Source organism: Girardinichthys multiradiatus, chromosome 2 (genome assembly GCF_021462225.1).
Source record: "Girardinichthys multiradiatus isolate DD_20200921_A chromosome 2, DD_fGirMul_XY1, whole genome shotgun sequence".
Lineage (NCBI taxonomy): Eukaryota > Metazoa > Chordata > Actinopteri > Cyprinodontiformes > Goodeidae > Girardinichthys > Girardinichthys multiradiatus.
In genome coordinates, this window is record NC_061795.1 from 5,170,910 (window position 1) to 5,191,528 (window position 20,619).

A 20,619-nucleotide genomic window follows, 5' to 3' on the forward strand; every position below is an offset into this window, starting at 1 on the left:
CCTCTTGCATCAACAAGGCATTTTCACTCACAGAATTCCTGCTCACTGGATATTTTCTCTTTTTCAGACCATTCTCTGTAAACCCTAGAGATGGTAGTGCATGAAAATCCCAGTAGATCAGCAGTTTCTGAAACACTCAGACCAGCCCGTCTGGCACCAACAACCATGCCACGTTCAAAGTCACTTAAATCACCTTTCTTCCCCATTCTGATGCTTAGTTTGAACTGCAGCAGATCGTCTTGACCAAGTCTGCATGCCTAAATGCATTGAGTTGCTGCCATGTGATTGGCTGATTAGAAATTTGCGTTAAGGAGCAGTTGGACAGATGTACCTAAAAAAGTGGCCGGTGAGTGTATATAGATTAATTAAGCATAGAGTGCAATTATTTCGAGCCTTTATTTCTTGTCATTTTGATAATAAAAACCCAAAATTCTGTCTTAGAAAATTAGAATATTGTGAAAAAGTTAAATATTGGAAATGCAAGGTGTCACACTCTGATTAGCTTATTAACTCAAATGCAAAGGTTTCCTGAGCCTCTAAATGGTTTCTCAGTTTGGGTCAGTAGGCTACACAATCATGCTGACTGGACCTCCGTTTTGTCTATCTCAGTCTTTTTTTCCTTGGGCAAGACACTTTACTCCCCTTGCCTGCTGAGGGTGGTCAGAGGGCTCGGTGGCACCAGTTGTATGGCAGCCTCTCTTTTGACAGTCTTAAACTTACCACTGTCAGTGTGTGTGAATGTGTGTATGAAAAGCTGTACCCATAATATACTGTAAAGCTGTGCTTTCAGTACACCATGAAAGCCTTCTATGTTATCATAAGAGAGCAGCCAGGACAGAAATCAGTTACAGTGGATGAGTTGTATAAAATTATTGTCATGTGTCTTGGTCAGCTAGAGACTGAAATGGAGGTTACATCACATCAATTGTTAGGATCAAGTAATTTCTTGTTTTACCATATGTTCGTTCGTTCGTCGTCTTCCGCTTATCCGGGGCCGGGTCGCGGGGGCAGCAGACTCAACAGAGACGCCCAGACGTCCCTCTCTCCAGACACCTCCTCCAGTTCCTCCAGGGGGAGCCCAAGGCGTTCCCAGGCCAGCCGAGAGACATAGTCCCTCCAGCGTGTCCTGGGCCGTCCCCTGGGCCTCCTCCCGGTGGGACGTGCCTGGAACACCTCCCGAGGAAAGCGTCCAGGAGGCATCCGGTCTAGATGCCCGAGCCACCTCAACTGGCTCCTCTCGATGTGGAGGAGCAGCGGCTCTACTCTGAGTCCCTCCCGGATGGCCGAGCTCCTCAACCTATCTCTAAGGGAGTGCCCGGCCACCCTACGTAGGAAGCTCATTTCAGCCGCTTGTATCCGGGATCTCGTTCTTTCGGTCATGACCCAAAGTTCATGGCCATAAGTGAGGGTAGGAACGTAGACCGACCAGTAAATTGAGAGCTTTGCTTTTCGGCTCAGCTCTCTCTTCACCACAACGGACCGGCACAGCGCCCCCATTACTGTGGCAGCCGCACCGATCCGGCTGTCGATCTCCCGCTCCATTCTTCCCTCACTCGTGAACAAGACCCCGAGATACTTAAACTCCTCCACTTGAGGCAGGAACTCCCCTCCAACCTGAAGAGGACAAGCCACCCTTTTCCGGTCGAGTACCATGGCCTCGGACTTGGAGGAGCTGATCCTCATCCCAGCCGCTTCACACTCGGCTGCGAACCGCCACAGCGCATGCTGTAGGTCTTGGCTAGAGGGGGCCAGCAGGACCACGTCATCTGCAAAAAGAAGAGACGAAATCCACTGGTCCCCAAACCCGACCCCCTCCGGCCCTTGGCTGCGTCTAGAAATCCTGTCCATAAAAGTTATGTTTTACCATATGTTTAAATGGAAATCATTTCTGTCCTGAGTTTTTGATAGGTCATTGTTTCTGGGTTTGTTTCCACTGATCACCCCATCGGTTAGGCTGCTGGAGGTGCTGGCAACAGCTCATGCTGTTTCAGCTTACGCGGACACATTCACAAATACTTTAAATTCCATTTTCTCTGAAAATGGAAAATGAAAATTTGAGAAAGGGTTCCTGAGTGTAAAGGTTAAAAAACATCCCCGGTGTTGAGTTATGAAGTTGTTGTTTTTGAGTTTCGAAGAACATACCGCCAACTAGTGGCATGTTGGTGGAACTACACAATTTTCACATCTACTGTGTTCACATGACAACAGTGGATGTGAAAATTGTTTAATTCCACCACCATGGAGATTGTAATTAAAACGTTGTGCAGACTTGTTAACAGAAACGGAAAAAAATCCCTTGTGAACAGGGCCTAAGTATGTGCTTCTCCTTACTGAGGGAAATGCTTTCCAGCACCTTCACAGTTATTCAACCAATTGTTGTTATCCTGTTCAATTAGAGGTCCTTACTTGTAAACATAAAAGGGTGAATCAAGCACTGCTTCTGTTCTTTCTTCAAAATAAGCGTCTCAAACATAGATAAGAGGTGTCAAGTTTACAAGACGCCTCCATATCCAGGACTCATAATAACAGCTTACACTTACTTACACTGCTTACACAGACAAAATCGCATGCTGATAGCCACAGGACAGCACTTCATGAGACATATTTCACTTTCACATAAAATATAATTTCTGGGAAACTTGTGGCAATAAGAGCATCTGTTACACTCCAGCGTTGTAAAACAAACGGCAGCAATAATCGGACAGCTGATAACATTACGAGCTCCCTTGTCAGTGTTTGTGTGAAAACTGGGTAAAAGATGGGAGTGTTCATGTGGGAGGGAGGCAGAGGCTGAAAGGTTAACATGAGGAGGTGATATTTTTCTGCAAACATTCCTGCAATTCAGTTTCTCCATGCCAATTGCTCACAGGGGCAGCAGGAACCAGCATGTAATTTAAACAAATATGTTAGTGAAACTGTCTTAGTCAGTTTTGTGACAATGTATTCTAGTTTATCAAAGGGGAAACATGAAAGCTTTTCATTTCTGAGCTTCACTCTCAAATGAATGTTATCAAAACTTTTTAAGTTTCATATATCACCTTTCTGGGCTTCACATTAACATAAAGAACATGACCGGCATACAGAACAACAGTTATCTTCCGTAAAAATGACATAAGATTCATCCAAAAAGTTTAGAGGAGTGAAAAAAAATGTAACTATAAAAAAAGTAACAATTAGGACATTTCACTTTTATGTTAATGTAATGTATGTAATGTACTCCAATAGGAATCTTGTTTACTGTTCTGAAACAAAATTCATTCAGTTTGAAATAAGGCTGAGAGCAGAGAGTACTGCAGTTTCTCTTAACTCCTGCAAGCTATCATTACAGACAAGTTGAAGGCAGACTGATAATAAAATAATTACCTTTTGTGAGAAGGCTTAGAAAGAAAAAAGTTATAAAATATACAAATTGTTCCATCATTGCCTAAAGCCTCTGAGATCCACCAGAGGCTTTGTCAGCCTAAACCAGGATTTACCAGGTTTTACCAGGTTTTAGTGTCCTATTTTATGCAAGAATCCACCAGAAAATCATCCATTAGTCCAAAACAACATCTCACGAAATGAAAGTTTGATGCTGAACAACACACTGACTGAGTGCCTCCACGAGGTCAATTAATCAATAGCCAGACTAACAAGAATGTAGGTCAGGCGGCATTTGGCATGCCAACGTGAGGCAATCTTCATCAGCTCGGGGGTTTTGCATAGTGAAGCATGAGATTAAGTAATATTATTGGGTCAATTCTGTGACATTTGAATAGCACTCTATGAAGTTTCAGAGTTGTGACTTTCATTTGGTGACATTTTATGACAGGTGTATAAAGATGCTAGTGGGTTGTTTTTCCTGCACCCCTGAAATGCATGGCAGAAACGAAACACTGTGCTGCCTATGTAAGGCAGCGTTGCATGAAACAAGTCTATGCAGAAGCACTGTCGATCTCTGTGAACTGTTTTTCTGGGCTGGACAACTAAGAACAGCCTCTCTCTCTCTCTCTGTTTGTGTGTGTGTGTGTGTGTGTGTGTGTGTGTGTGTGTGTGTGTGTGTGTGTGTGTGGGTGTGTGTGTGTGTATGACAACGTAGTAGTTTGAATGAATGCTCAAACGCCTATTTTAAAGCTAAAATATGTAGAACACAGCAGTATGCTTGGTCCTGATGCCTCTCCTCTTCTCCCTCAGCCATACGGTGATGATCGAGTGCTGGCATCCAAAGCCGGAACGCAGACCCTCCTTCTCCGAGCTGGTGTCGCGCATCTCCGCCATCTTCTCCAGCTTCAGCGGCGAGCACTATGTACTCCTCAACACCACGTATGTCAACATTGAGAAGATGAGCCCCTATCCCTCCCTTCTCACCTCTACATCATCTTCCTCGGATTCCTCCTCTGAGCCCTCCACCTCCACGTCCCTACCCTCCCACTCCCCACTCCTTTTTCAAGTGGAGCTTGAGTACTGCACCTGAAAGAGGAAGGTGAAGTTGGCAATGGTCATCTGAAAGACAGGCTAAGAAAGAGAGAAAGCAAGGAACTACTACTGTCTATACTTGCCAAACACTGAACACTGTGTGCTAAAGACACCACAGCCTTCAATTTACATAGATTGTGATCCTTTGGAAATCTCAATCTGACAGTGGTCTGCCTAAAGCAGACCTGCTTGACTCCCACCACAAACCTCAGGGAGCACAGTTGCAGACTTTTACAGGCCAGAGGAACCATGTGTAAAAGATTTCCAGTAGACAAAGCCTTCCTGGCAAAAGCACATCTCAGTGACCACTGCATAAATGTTTTCTCTCCTTGTGATGGCACACACTTCAAGAAAACAATGTTTCTCTTCATCTTCGAACTCTGCAACATGAATGCATAGGAAATGGCCATGTATTCATGTTGTATAAACCTCTCTCTCCTCCATGAACAGAACTTGAGACAGTGCAGCCTGCTGTGATGGATTATGATGTCTCTGGTGCTGGAGGAAGTGGGAAAGGCAGGATGTGTAAAGCGCCTGCTGCTGTGTGTATTTCACTGGATGCTTTATTTGTATACTTACTCTTGGTAAAAGAGCTTTCACATGCTTGGGGGGCAAAAAAGGTTTAGAGTATGGTTTGCCTGTGTGAAACACCCATATGCTCCCTCAGTTAATCATCTGCCAAAAAAACTACAGTTGTCACACTTGAAAGAGCTTGGATGCCCCCCTAAGGAGCCATGTCGACAGTTTTTTGTTTGTTTTAGAGTTTTTTTGTTGAAGAACTAACCACAGGTAAACCACACTAGGTGTTTTGTTTAAATGAGATCTCGAGAGTTTGCAGGCAGGCTGATACTTTAAACTTGTGTTCTTTAAAACATTCTCGAATGATTTCTTCTAGGAATGAGTAACTGTCCTCAGGATATATAATTTCTAAAAAGGTGTGCCTTGCCAAAGTATTCATACCCAGTGAATTATTTCACATTTTGTTACAGAAACCGTAACTAAAAACTAAAAAGTGTGTCATGCACTTTTCCAGCTCTGATTCTTCTTTACAAACTATCTCAAACTTAGTCAGATTAGATGTAGAACATCTGTGAACACCAGTTTCAAGTCTTGCCACAAATTCTTAAATGGATATTGATCTGACCTTTGACTGGGCCATTCTAATATGCTCTGGCTGTATGTTTAGGGTTATTGTTCTGCTTAAAGGGGGACCTTCACCTTCCAGGCTTTTGCAGCATCGAAAAGTAATTAGCTTCATCGATCTTACAATCAATCCATGACCATCTTCCCTCTCACTACTGAAGAAAACATCCCAACAGCTTTATACTGCCATAACCACGTTTCATTAAAGGGATGTTGCATTCAGGGTAATGTGTAGTGTTGGTTTTCCTTCACACAACATTTTGCATGTAGGCTAAATAGTTAAATGTTTATCTCATCTGACCATATGTCTGATATGTCCTTTGTATGGATACAACGTTTTTCTTTGTGCTACTCTGACGACCAGATTTGTGGAGTGCACAGCTAATAGTTGTCCTTGGTGTCCTGTTGAGAGATTCTTCTACCTGAGCTGTGGACCTCAGCAGCTCCTCCAGAGTCACCATGGACCTCTTGTCTGAGCATTGCCCATCTCATCAAGCCTGTCAGTTTATTTGAACAGGAATATCTTGCTGTGTTTGCAGTTGTGCCATACCCTCTTCACAAAAAATCCGGAGAAAATACATTGATCTTTGTGATTGTTATGAAACATGTAGAAAAGTTCAAGGGTTCAGAATACTTTAGCAAAGCACCATTCAAATGGGTTTCATTGAAATGATCACAAATGGACATGAGGTTGTAAACCACTTTTATGATCGATGCTATGTTTATGATCGCGTCATGTAGCAGTTTCTTTTCAGTAGAGGAATGGCTGCCGGTGTATTAGGCCATTCACACATGGACAGGTATGAATGTTTGCTCTGAAGAGAAAAAAATAGCTGTATTATATTTTTGTATCACTGATGAGGCTCTTTATTAAACACGTTCCAATGGATAGACCAGTGCCACATAATAATCCAGTTGATCAAACGTTTTTACTTTCGTTGTAAATCACTGCCATTTTGTATATAAAGACAAGTGAGTAATATGGTCTGCGTGGATGGTCGTTTGGCCTCTAGCCATTTTTGCAGGATTATGGTAAAATAACTGAATATTGGAGAAAAAAGAAAACTGGACCCACCTCACTTAGTGAAAGACAGCTGTCTCTGTGATGATGATGTTCTCCACCACTTTGTCGACATTTAACACTGATTGTTGTACAGTATGTATGCATATACGTTTTTTGTCTATAAATGGTCTTGAAGGTACATGTTCCTACATGATGTATAATGAACCTTGTAATGGTAATAAATCTATGATTCAAATGATGCCCTTTTTCATTGACTGTGATGTAACTTTTTTCTTTCAAATGGGGCAAACATTATCTATCCATCTGCAACATTTACAGTGCATTACAGTGGAGGCTGATGCTCATTTACCCATGAATTTAACCTGTATAGAGGTTAGATTATTTAATAAATGCAAGCTAATGAAAGACGAAGAGCTCTACCTCCTCTCTGGGGTGTAGTAGATAATGGCCTATTGATAAGGACTTTAATTACTTAGACATTCCCCTTCAATGGATTCCAGTAACCACAAGATGTTCTGCTGTTACATCACCCAAGGTCAGGTCCTTTTCATGTTAGAGTTATCCCCTAAGTTGGAACAGAGACTGTCAGAAGTATCAGCTTGTCATTAGGAGAAGCCTATAGGAGAAAGATCTACCTAACCTATCTATGCACTGACTTTATGGGACACTTTTAATAACACAGCTCTCAAACATACCACTATTTCTCTCTAGTCTTGTCAGAAACTGGGAGTGCTTCTCCACAACAAAGCGGCATTCAGTTGTTTCTTAGCTAAGGGCATTTCAATGTACGCCTAGGGGAAGCTGTATAAATGCCAGATCATACCTTTTCCTAATGAATCATGTTTTACACCACAGGGAAAGTTGTTCTGATGTAAGTCTCACCAGGGCTGGAGCTACTGTTAAACTCTTGCAGTAATCTGCCATGAAAATGAATTTCTTGACCTCATTACTGTTTTTGGCTAACTGAATGCAGTGTTCTTTTTGGACAGCCCACTCTTGCAAGATTTTCATCACGTCATTTGGAAATTTGTTGCATCTAAATTTCAATATCCTTTTAAAGTAATGCAAGAACTTAAAAAGTTCATGTTATGAGGCAAAACAAATTTTTAGCAAGCCAGAAAAACCTGTTGGAATCTGTCACTGGATATGAGCACCTGGAAGTTAATTATTACAGGCAGTATAAAGTGCTGACTAGACAAGTGTTTAATGCTAGAGGCACAAATAGACAGCTTGATCCCTGAGGTGTTTCTTGTATGATGCGGTAAAAAAAAGTATTACCATGCCACAGTCTGGTTTTTGGAATGGATCACGCCAGTGTGGACCCATTCTGGACCCTGGAGCGGTTCGCTTGCAATATGAATGCATGGCATTTGAAGAAGTTTGAAAATGTCTCATTGAGCTATGTGGAGTAGTAAAGAGGTGCGGACACACAGCTACATTTGAACACCAAAGTAGCTTACTGGCTGCTTCCTTGGTTCATGCTGTTAGGACCGCCCTGCAACTATTCTCCTTTATTTACCCACCTGTCCACCTTGTGATGCTCCACCGCCCTTCACATCTCCTCAAAGAAAAAATAAGAAATCATTATCAACAAGCACCACTGACCACCACCTGCTGATCTCAGCCTTTGTTGGAGTACTCACCTTCCTGTCTTAGAACTCCACCATCTCTCCTGCAGTGGGCTAATCATCTCACCCATTATTTCCATCATGTCTGACCCAAATCCAACTTCTTAAAATAACTAACCTTTAGTCCTCAGTGCTGTCCTGGACCTCTCCTCTGAATCTGGAAGAACCATTCATTTAAACAAAACCAACATGACAACCATCTCTTACATGGCTTACTTTTGCTGATTAACATGTTTTGGTGTGAAACGTGTACATCAGCCCCAGAAAAAAAGCAAAAGACTTTGTGACAATGTTGACTGTATGAAGTGAATCTTGTACCACAGTGAAGCCCAGTCCTGGCTCTCAGGCCCCACTGTTCTGCATGTTTTGAAGTTTCCGTGCTGCCACACACCTGACTGAAATGAACGAGGGATTAACAAGCTTCTGCAGCACTTGATGGCATGCAGAGGAGGTAACACAATCACTTGAATCATGTGTACAGGAGCCAGCACACACCCAAATCATGCAAAATAAAGAGCCCTGAAGACCAGGGTTGGGGACCACTGCTGTACCAACATGGGCTGAAGGACCACTAGGTGAAGAAAACAGCATTACTCCAAAAAAAACATAAAACACCATATTGCAGTTCGCAAATGCACTTGTAGAAAAATATTTATTTTTTTAAGCAATCAAGAATGTTCAAGGATCAAGGAACTAAAATTGAGTCCATTGTCCATTGTTTTGAAGGGGTTTTGCTGAAGGAGGGAAGGATGCACTTCAAATAATAAATTGCATCATGAGAAAAGAATATAATGAGGAAATATTAAAGCAACATCTCAAGACATAAACCAGGGAATTTCAGCTTGTGCACAGATGGGTCTTCCAGTGGACAATTACCCTAATCACCCCATCAAATTAGTTACGAAGTGGCTTAAGGACAACAAAGTCAATGTTTTGGAGTTGCCAACACTTATAGTAAATATGTGGACAGAGCTGAAAAGGTGTGTGCTAGTAAGGCTGCCTACCTGTCTCAGTTTCACTAGTTCTATCACGACAAAACTTCTAAACTATTGTGAAAAGCGGATTGCTTCAACACATTACAAATATAAAATGTGTTTTGATGGTAATTTTCTTTTTTGTGAAAATAAAGACTTCCCTGATCTCTCTGTCTGACCGATGTTAATGAAGTTGACTGGCCAAGAGGAAGTCCAGAGATCTGGTTTCATCTTAGATCCTTTAAATTACATTGTGTTGAAAGGGTATTATGATTTATATATTTTTCTTTCCAGTGATGCCAAAGAGCCATTACCTACTTGATCTTTAATAACGAACCCATAATGATGAAGCAGAATATTGATGGGTTTTTTTTTTTTATCCCATTGTGCTGACAATCATATCTTCTGAGGAGTGTTGCTCACATTTTGCTTGGCATATTTAGTTGGTAGATTTTGTTATTTCAGATGTTTTAGGTCATATAACCGGACAACACCAAATATGCAAAACCAAAGTTGAGCTGCAAACAGGTGCACACAAAAACAAACACCTGTCTTGAAGGTCGTGGAGCCAAGGCACAAAAAAGTAACAATGTCTTGAAGTAGTTTGTTTTTTTTAAAGATATTTTTTCAGCACTAGTGACCTTTATTTTTTGACAGTAGGCAGACAGGAAAGAGGGGTAGAGAGAGGGGGAGACATTTGGCAAATGTTGCCGGGTCCAGGACTTGAACCCTGGACAGCCACTTTGAGGACTGTAGCCTCTGTATATGGTCACGTGCTTTAACCCCTACACCATCAGTGCTGCGCCCATCTTAAAGTAGTTTTAACCTGGATTCTAGATCAGGCGTTCCCAAACTTTTCAGCCCATGACCTCCAGAACAACAGTACCAGACCCCTTAAAAATACATTTAATTATTTCAACTTTATTTATTTATTAAATGGTGTGAAATAATTTAATACCATATGTCATTATTCGATGTATTAAACACATTTTATAATTAAATTATTTAATGGGACGTTGATTGTTGATTTTATTGTGTGCACAGTAATGTATTCTCAGACGTCCTTGTGGACGGAGGGCCACCAGAAATTGCAGGAGCGATGGTCCGACTGGAACCAGGATGGCAGGAGAATCTGGAGGTGTGAAACCAGTGAATGACCTTAGATCGAACAGAAGATGGAACGAAAAAAGTTTTCTGTGGGGTAGGTCTTGGGTCGGGTTTGTCTTGGAAAGCACAAGTGACAATGTTTTCAATCTCCCAGGTTACAGAGCCGATGATGCAACTGGGGGGTAAAATGGTGGAAGGTTCTGAAGGTTCGTCATCTGGGGAAAACTGTCTTGAGAGGGCATCTGATTTGATATTCTTGGAACCTGGACAGTAGGAGATGGACAGGCTGAAGCAGGAGAAGAAGAGAGACCAATATGACTGTCTGGGGTTGAGGTGTTTAGCTGTTTGCAGGTAGGACAAGTTCTTGTGGTCGGTCCAAACCAGCACCAGATGTTCTGCACCCTCCAACCAGTGTCACCATTCTTCTAACGCTAATCAAATAGCAAGAAGTTCCCGGTCCCCCACGTCATAATTTCGCTCGGGAGGAGAGAGGGGACAGGAGAAGCAGGCACATGGGTGGAGCTTCTCATTCTCTGACCTCTGAGATAGCACAGCCCCGACGCCCGTGTCTGAGGCTTCAACTTCCAGAGCGAATTGCTTCTGGGGGTCAGGTTGTACCAGAATGGGTGCATCCTCTTTAGTTTCTGAAAGGCTGACTCGGCCTCAGGAGTCCAGGCAAAGGTTTTTTTGCTGGAGGTGAGTGATGTAAGAGGTGCTACGATTTGGCTATATTAACAGATAAAACTTCTGTAAAAGTTTGCAAAACCCAGGAAGTGCTGTAATTGTTTTCTGGTCTCAGGGGAACACCATTCAGTGATTGCTTGAATCTTGGTAGGATCTGCACGTACCTGTCCCCCCTCGAAGATGTACCCCAGGAAGGTGACTGATGGCTGGTGAAATTCGCATTTCTTTGCCTTGATGTATAGCTGATTCTGTAGAAGACGTTGGAGAACGAGACAGACATGATGTTTGTGTTCAGACAGGTTACTGGAAAAGATTAAGATGTCATCCAGATAAACAAAGACGAAAATATTCCAAAAATCTCGGAGTGCTTGACAGCACAGATGGAGCATTACAGAGACCAAAAGGCATGACCAAGTATTTGAAGTGTCCCAAGGGAGTCTTGAAAGCGGCCTTCCATTCATCCCCCTGGTGGATGCGGACAAGGTGGTAGGTGTTGCGGAAGTCTAACTTAGAGAATATACGGGCTTTGTGTAGGGAGATCAAGGGTGATGGGTATCTGTTCTTGATGGTTATTTGGTTTAATCCACGGTAGTCAATGTAGGGTTGGCAACCCCCTCCCTCTCAGAGCTTACGGAAGGGGTTGGTGTTGTCCACAAGGGGGAAAGGTGAGTCATCGATGGGGTTGCCAACAGTGGTTTCCAGTTAATGTGTGGTTCGACTCACACTTTTTAAATCCAGAGCGTTGAGAGCAATACTGGTGCTGGACGAACAGGTTGTACAGATCTCTGAGCCAGGAATGAGCCAGCCTTACAGCAGAGTGGGAGCCACTCGTGGGGAAGTGATCCAGAGATGTCTTGGTTTTTTCACAGAGATCCTCAACAAAGAAGGAAATGAATGAGCACTGGAACTGGCAGCTTTAAACAGGAACAGTTACACAGGGATTACCATTGGAAACAGAGATCAAAAATGCTCAGGTAAGCTCGGGTTGGTTCAAAGGTTTGCAAAAAGTCAAAAAGACAAGGTGCAGGATAACGTTTAGTTACTGGTGACAGTTAACACTCAGGCACCGAGTGACTGGCTTCCAGCTCTTTTATGCTGCCTGAAGTGAGAAGCTGATTGTCCATAATGAGATGCACCTGTGGAGAGGTGCAGCAGGAGACAGCATGTGGAGCCCAGCAACCTGCTACAGGGAGCCCTCTGGTGGAAGATGGCGGGACTGGAGACAAACAGGAAACAGCAACAGGACAACAACCCCATTCTCTGACATCGGAAGGAGGGCACAAGGTGCTGGAATGGACCAGTTTTGAGCTGAGAAACATGAAACGTGGGATTAATCTTGTAACTAGGAGGCAGGTGAAGGCGCACGTTAGTGGGACTGATGATGGACTGCATCTTAAAGGGACCAATGTATCTAGGAGAAAGTTTTTTTGTCATAGTTTTCATGTTTATGTCACAGGATGAGAGCCAAAACTGTTGTCCGGGTTGATATTCGGGTGCTGGTGTAGATCTGCGATCGGCGATTCTCTTGTTCTGAGCGGCGGTGTGATTGAGGACAGTGATTGTGTTATTTCAGATGTTTCAGCAGCGGCGGTTGTGATGGTTGACTGACGTGACTGAGATTTCTTTCTCATCGGATGGGAAGAGAGGCGGCTGGTAACCTAGGGAGACTTTGAAGAGTGAGAAACCAGTAGCTGCAGATACCTGAAAGTTGTGGGCATATTCGACCCAGGGGAGATACTGGTTCCAGTCGGACGGGTTGGAGGAGATAAGGCAGCGGAGGGTGGCTTCTATCTCCTGGTTAATACGCTCTGCCTAGCCCATAATGAGCTACACCCGAGAAGAGGTGCAGCAGGAGACAACATATTTTTTTCATTGTACATTTATTCATTTCATGATATATTTATTTATTTAATTTTGTCCCTTTTGACCCTAGATACACCTCAGTGGTCACATCACAATGATTCCCATGGGGGGTCGGACAAATAAAAAAAATGTATTTATCATGAAATAAAGAAATGTATCATGAAATGGCCCAATAAATAATTAAATCAAATGTCATTTTTAAAATTTAAAAATATATATACTTAAAGCTGCAAGCCGCATTGAAGGCCCTCGCAGCTCAGCGCAACTCGGCCTGTGCAGCCACTGCGGGATACTGGCAACGCCACCGATGAGGACACCGACTAGCCCACTTTTTGATTCCACACATTGCCAGTAGGATGCAGTGTCATAGTGGGCGCTGTTGATCAAAATTCCAAAGTAACCCAATAGAGCTGTTTGGAGGCTGACAAAGATCAATCATATTTGTTTTGGAGTGAATTGGACCATGCATGTATAATATAGATGCAAACGTATGGCCATGACGTGACATCAGAATACGCCACACTCTCCAGCCATACCAGTCACTACTGGAGACAGTCTTAGGCAATCATGTTATCTGTCACTTGGGACAGTTTCACATTGATTAGGTGAAGGACACCAAATATGGACCATCAAAAGGAAAACATGACACTTCCTGTTCTCGGGGGGTGGGGCATTGATGATGTCAGTATCTGATCAGTGAATATTGTTCAGGCCCAGAGGCAGATCAATCTCAGAAGGTTTCAGGTCCTTGTGACTTTCCTTGTAGGATCTATATCAATTTTGTCTTTCATGGCGAGAAGTCATAGTTTGAGGCTTGGCTATGCCCACACACTTTCACGTATCAAAAAGCTTTTGATAACTTTTGATCCCCAGTGCCTTAAGAGTATACCGAGTGATGTTCAAGTCTCTAAGTCAAAAGCTGTAGGAGAAGTTCGCTCAAATATGCGGGCTAGAAACAGCAAAACCGGGGTCAAAAGGGCAAATTCAATCCCAAATGTCTGACTTCCTGTGGGGTTTGGACCAATGCTCCAAGAGACTTTTTTGTAGGCCCTGAGAAGTTACTTATGTGTACCGAATGTCATAATCCTCGGTCAAAGCCGAGGCTGATTTTTATGTCATCAGATCTCTTTTGGGGACTGGACCAGCATCAATCATATTGAATTTGGTGCAGATCAGGTGATCTATGTGGAAATTAGAGCCAAACGTATGGCCATGGCGTGACTTCAAACTTTGCCGCGCCACCACGGCCACGCCCTTTTATGAAAAGTCACAGTGCTTCACATAAAGTTAGACCCACTAGTTATCAGTCACCTGACACAGTTTGAAGCGGATTGAGTGTAGACAGCCAGATAGCGACCTTTCCTGGTAAAAAAAGTGAATTGCTGTTCTCAGGGGGCGTGGCTTGGATGATGTCAGCATATGAACCCAGAGGATCGTCAGTAACCCGAATGTCCTCCTTCATGCCAACTTTGGTGTGATTTGCCATTTCTTTGGGAAAGTTCTTGCATTTTTTTCACTTTCAGCTCGAACGCCAAGTTCGTCCCCCGGCCACGCCCCCTAAACATGGCAGAAAACTCACGATTTTGATAACTTTTATCCCCTATGCCTTAACTGCATATTGACCAAATATGAAGCCAATAGCTCCAAATCCCTATGAGGAGTTTGTTAAAGTGCGAGGTGAGTAAAAGTGGAAAACGGCCAAAAATTCGCCTTTAATCCAAAACAGCCGACTTCCAGTGCATTTTAGCGCATACCTCCAAGAGACTTTTTTTCTTGGTTTGAGGAGCTCTACCAGTGTGCCAAATTTCCGATCTCTACAACTTATGGTTTGGCCTGTCTCACGTTTGGGGGCGTGGCTATGAGGTTTGGCCATGTCCACTGACGACATTAAAGAACAAAAACTTCACGCGGGGGACAATTTTGGGTAAAATCGTGTGCATTTTGGGGCTTGGCAAAGTCCCCAAATTGCCACGCAAAGACGCAATGGAATAAAGAAAGAAAGAAAGAAAGAAAGAAAGAAAGAAAGAAAGAAAGAAAGAAAGAATAATATATTAAAAATAATTATAGAGTGTAAAAATTATATATGTATTTTTAGCGGGTCGCCAGTCTCTGGCAGTGTGTTATTTTGGGGGTCACACCTTTAAAGGTTTGGGAACCCCTGTTCTAGATGATGGACAGCAGGAGGTTAATACCACAATATAAAGTCCTGAAAAACTAATTATACTTTGCATGTAAAATGTTTCTTCTTTAAAGTTTTTGAGGTAGTTGTTCTTGACAGATGAAATGTACAAATTTGGACAACAGCAAATCTACTGGCATAGGACTACTTTAAGTGTTCATGTTCTCCTTCTTCTTATGTTTGTATTGAATATTTTTTCTTTGATTTGTTATTGTGTCACCTTTGGAGCCAGTGCTTTGTTGTCATGATCAGTAGTAGTAAAATTTTGTGCTGGGTGTGGTTGGTCTTTCAGGGGCTGGACGACCATCTTGTTAAGACAAACTACAGGTGGTAAAATTGCAAAAATGGGTTGAGTGAGCCATTAGTTGCCCTTAGAATCTGAGGTCTGTCAGCAAGGTGATTCAATTAAATTCAATTCAATTCAAAAATACTTTATTAATCCCAAAGGGAAATTAAATGATATCCTGTCTACAAAACTGATGATCGACAAACCGATCATTGGTACAGCAACATACATAATTTCTGACTATGTGAACAAGAGATGTCCGATACTTCGGATTAGGGTCTCTATCAAGGCATTTTTAAATGACTGGTGTTGTAGTCCCTGACTAAACTCCCTCTACCAGTTGCCGGTGTCTTGTGTCAATCAAGCGCAGTGCTAGCCAGTGAGTTGTGCAACCATTTGTTGCATAAACAGATTTTAAAAATCCGACCTAATAAATAAGGATTTTCGCAGATGTTCAAACCTTCACACAGTGACATGGATTGAAACATCAGTCATTAAAAATTACGACATTCAAAGAATGTCTATTTTTGAAAATAGAGAAGAACTTGAGTTTTGTCCACACGTTATTACCTGGAACTGCATTTAAGTAAACACTCTGGTGTTAGCCTAGCTGCAAACTGGTCAGCATTAAACACCATCAACTGGAGCAAGATGTGAGGTTGACTAGCAGTATGACAGTTTCCTTTCAGAAGTGCCTGTTGTTACAAAATGCACATCTTCTAAAAAGCACCCTTTTTGTTTTGTCTGTCCACACAATATTTTTCCAATACTTGTGGGGATTATTAAGATATTTTTGGTGAAAGTGAGATGGGCATGTGTGTTCTTTTTGGTCAGTAGTGGTTTTGGAACTCCATCCATCCATCCATCCATCCATCCATCCATCCATCCACTGTCTTCCGCTTATCCAGGGTCGGATCGCGGGTCAGCTGCCTAAGCAGAGAGACACAGACTTCCCTCTCTCCAGCCACTTGGCCCAGCTTGTCCGGAGGAATCCCAAGGTGTTTCCAGACCAGCTGAGAAACATAGTCCCTCCAGCGTGTCCTGGGTCTTCCTCTGGGTCTCCTCCCGCTGGGACATGCCCGGAACACCTCACTAGGGAGGCATCCAGGAGGCATCCTAACCAGATGCCTGAGCCACGTCAACTGGCTCCACTCGACGTGGAGAAGCAATGGCTCTACTCTTGAGTCCCTCCCGGATGACCAAGTTTCACACCCTATCTCTGAGGGAGAGCCCAGACACCCTGCAGAAGAAATTCATTTTGGTTGCTTGTATACGTCATCTCTTTCTATTGGTCATGACCCAAAGCTCATGACCATAGATGAGGGTAGAAACATAGATCGACTGGTAAATCGAGAGTTTCGCATTTTGACTCAGCTCTCTCTTCACCACGACAGACTGGTACAGCGCCCGCATCATTGCTGACGCAGCACCAATCCCTCTATCGATCTCCCGCTCCACTTTTGCCTCATTCGTGAACAAGACTCCAAGATACTTGAACTCCTCCACTTGAGGGAGGACCTCACCTCTCTTCACACTCGGCTGCAAACTGCTCCAGTGAGAGCTGTAGATCATGAACTGATGAAGACAATAGGACCACATCATCTGCAAAAAGCAGAGACACAATCCTACGGCCACCAAAACGGATCTCCTCAACACCTTGGCTGCACCTAGAAATTCTATCCATAAATGTTATGAACAGAATCAGTGACAGAGGGCGACCTTGGCGGAGTCCAACCCTCACCGGAAAAGAGCCCGACTTACTGCCAGGAGTGTGAACCAAGCTCTGACACCGGTCCTACAGGGACCTAACAGCCTGTATCAAAGGGCCTGGTACCCCATACTCCCAGAGTACCCCCCACAGGATTCCCTGAGGGACACGGTCGAACGCCTTCTCCAAGTCCACAAAGCACATGTAGACTGCTTGGGCGAACTCCCATGCACTCTCCAGGACCCTGCTGAGGGTGTACATATTTTGTCCTCTTTCTTATTGAAGAATCATGAACACAGGCTTTAAATGGCACAAGTGCCTCGATTCTTTTATGACCACCAGAAATAGTTGTTGATGCACGTTTGAGCTAATGTTGGTAAGCTGGAATCTCCTAGGAGGGGTTCACCACTGTTTGCTCCACTTGTGAGTAATGGTTCTGACTGTCGTTTGCTGACTGTGGTTTGCTGGTCTCAAAGCCTGAAAAATGGCTTCCTAACCATATCCAGACAGATAGATGCCAGTAAATTTGTTTCTCCTCTGTTCTTAAATTTCTTTAGATCAAAGGATTAAGTGTTGCTTTTTGAGATCTTACAGTTTACATTATGTTGTCAAAACGTTCTATTGAAGTGATTTCTTCTTTCTACTGCAGTGTGTCCAAAGTCAGTCCTCAAGGTGAAGTGTCCTCCATGTTTTAGATGTTGCCCTCATTTGAAACACCTGAATCAAATGAATGGTCCAATAGTTCATTAGCCTTTGAACAGGTGGCATGCTGTAAAATTTATCTCAGGTTGTGAAAACAATCTGAATAATCACAGTTTCTGTCGTAATTCAACAATGTTTCACATAGAGCCAGGTTGTTTTGGGATATTTTTTCTCTTCCCAAAAAAGTCATCATTTAAAGATTAAAATGTATTTGATTATCTAAAACATTTAACTGTGACTAAGAATCAAAACTGGAGGAAATCTGTAGAGGAGCAAATAGAAATGCCTTACATGTTCAAAACGGGAAGCTCATTGGTGATGTACCAACCCCTACCCCATTTCCTGTGTATATAATCATTGGTTTATGTATAATAACCTCCAGGTGCCACCGTGACAGTGATTCAAACCATCGTAAAATAACGGTTACATAAATTGCAAAACTAAGATGATTCTTAGGTCTTGGCATCTTTTATCAGAAATGAAGGCACTGAGAATTATATATATATATATATATGTGTGTGTATATATATATATATATATATATATATATATATATATATATATATATATATGTGTATATTTATATATATGAATATATATAAATATATACAAATTTTAGTCATATAATCTATTTATAAAACTAAAACATAAAAAAATACAAATATCTATTGAGAAAAGATTAGAAGAAAGGAATTTTCAAGCACACAGGAAGATCATGGAGATATTCAATACCATGCATTATCTTTGTCCCAAGGATTAATCTTTATTCTTTAAGTCTTTGCAAAAACCAGGGGTCATGTCTGACTTTGCTTTTCAACCGAACCATTCAGCTCCTTGCAGCTTCACCAGGCTTGTTTTGTCTTTCATCCCTCCACTCTTTCAATCTTTCACTCTGCCCCCTTTAATGCTGCCAGTCTGCCATAATCGAGCTTTAACTCGGACACAATGTGAGCTGGATCAGAGGATGTCAGCAGTCGAAGCCCATGTTAAGAATGTAGCCCAGCTGATAAAGATGGAGTGTTTTCTAACAATCTCTATGGCAAACAATCTTGTCTAAAGTTTTTGTAATCTATGTATTAACAGAAAGCAGCACCAACAATTTAACCCATACCTGCAAGTCAGCCTCTACACTCCCTCACCCTAATCCCCCCCTAAAGTCAACAAGTGGAAGCTTTAATTCTGCCTCCCTCCGGCTGCTTTTACTTGTCTGTGTGTTTTGGGATTTATGTTTCTGTGCCTGTCTCCCGCTGTAAGTGATGCACACCGGAATTACATGTTAAAAGAAGTGACAGATGCAACCCTTGAGAGGAAAACAGTAAAACTGGAAGTGCCTTTTTTTCCAGGAGTCATCAGGTGAGTCAGCAGTATCTGTATGCGTTTGTGTAAAACATATACTCTTCTGCAGGACTCTGCCCATATGTATGCACACATACACGGACTTTATCAGAATCTGTTGGATGTGGCGCGACTTTAGGCCACTGTTCTCTCCCGTGGTGGAATGTAAACCTGAACACTTCCTCATGAGCCCAGAGAAGGTGTTTCTTGGATACATTAAAAGGCTTTGGATTATTGGATGAGTATCAGTGTAACACACATAGTCAGTGCCTCTCTGACCTACTGAGTCAGTTCACCGTCATTAAACTGTTAATGAGTTCTGGCTTCAGAGAATTAAGGGAAGAAAACGGCACTAGATGGTGGTGCATACCTACCATACACACACACACACACACAACTGCTGACCTCTTCCGTTAAGGAATAATCTCAGATAAGACTTTTGTGTCTGTGTAGAAACCTAAAGTTGTTTTTGAGCCGTTAGCGCCCCCTCTGGGCACTGCAGCATTTATCAGGGACCTTTCATCACTAGAGAAAAGGATTTGTCAGAAGTCCAGCTGCACCATAAGGTCATGGATCAGCGATCAACTTGCTTATAGCCTAGAAACTATTTTAAATATCTGAGTTGATAAAACAAACCGGTGATAATATGCAAAGTTGCAAAAAGAACTGTGACACAAAGATAACCATAAACTCAAAACGATTTTGTTGCTGAATTTTGCCAGGATTTGCACAAGAATATCTGTTTATAGAACAAAATATATATTGATGAGGTTCAGGGTTTACCAAAGCCCTGAGGGTTTATCATTTTGTTTGGCTTATTACTTGAAAATTATTTAAGGTCTGTGTGTATCAATGCGGAGTCTCAAATTATGGGATGTTTTTCTCCAATCTTTCCTAAAGTTGATATATTTAAACAAGATTTCTTGAAAGTTCTGTTCTTCTAAACATTCTTGAACACTGCCCTCCATAAAAGGGCTATTTTTATCAGGGAAAGTAGTTTACTTAAAGTTCACTGCAAAAGTGTCCATACACCTTGAACATTTTCACATGTCGCATTTCAACCACAAACTCTATACATGTTATTGGGATTTTATGTGACAATCCAAAACAAACTAGTATGAATGTGAAATGGAGCCAAAATGTGTCTTTTTTCCTACATACAGTGCCTTGCGAAAGTATTTGGCCCCCTTGAACTTTTCAACCTCTTGCCACATTTCAGGTTTCAAACATAAAGATATAAAATTCAAATTTTTTGTGAAGAATCAACAACAAGTGGGACACAATTGTGAAGTGGAATGAAATTTATTTGTATGTGTCAAACTTGTTTAACAAATAAAAAACTGAAAAGTGGGGTGTGCAATGTTATTCGGCCCCCTTGTGTTAATACTTTGTAGCTCCACCCTTTGCTGCAATTACAGCTGCAAGTCTCTTGGGGTATGTCTCTATCAGTTCTGCACATCGAGAGACTGAAATTCTTGTCCATTCTTCCTTGCAAAACAGTTCGAGCTCAGTGAGGTTGGATGGAGAGCGT

At 42.3% G+C, this 20,619-nt stretch overlaps 1 protein-coding gene across 3 annotated transcripts in view; it reads left to right on the forward strand.

Moving 5' to 3' along the window:
- The window catches only part of met (MET proto-oncogene, receptor tyrosine kinase), a 99,288-nt gene extending 92,427 nt beyond the window's left edge, over positions 1-6,861 (forward strand). For all 3 annotated transcript variants that reach the window (XM_047350054.1, XM_047350074.1, XM_047350064.1), the window contains one exon: positions 4,174-6,861. In XM_047350054.1, the coding sequence (XP_047206010.1) occupies positions 4,174-4,453 (280 nt within the window). In that variant the 3' untranslated portion in view covers positions 4,454-6,861. The remainder of the gene's footprint in view (positions 1-4,173) is intronic.
- The last annotated feature ends 13,758 nt before the right edge of the window (positions 6,862-20,619 follow it).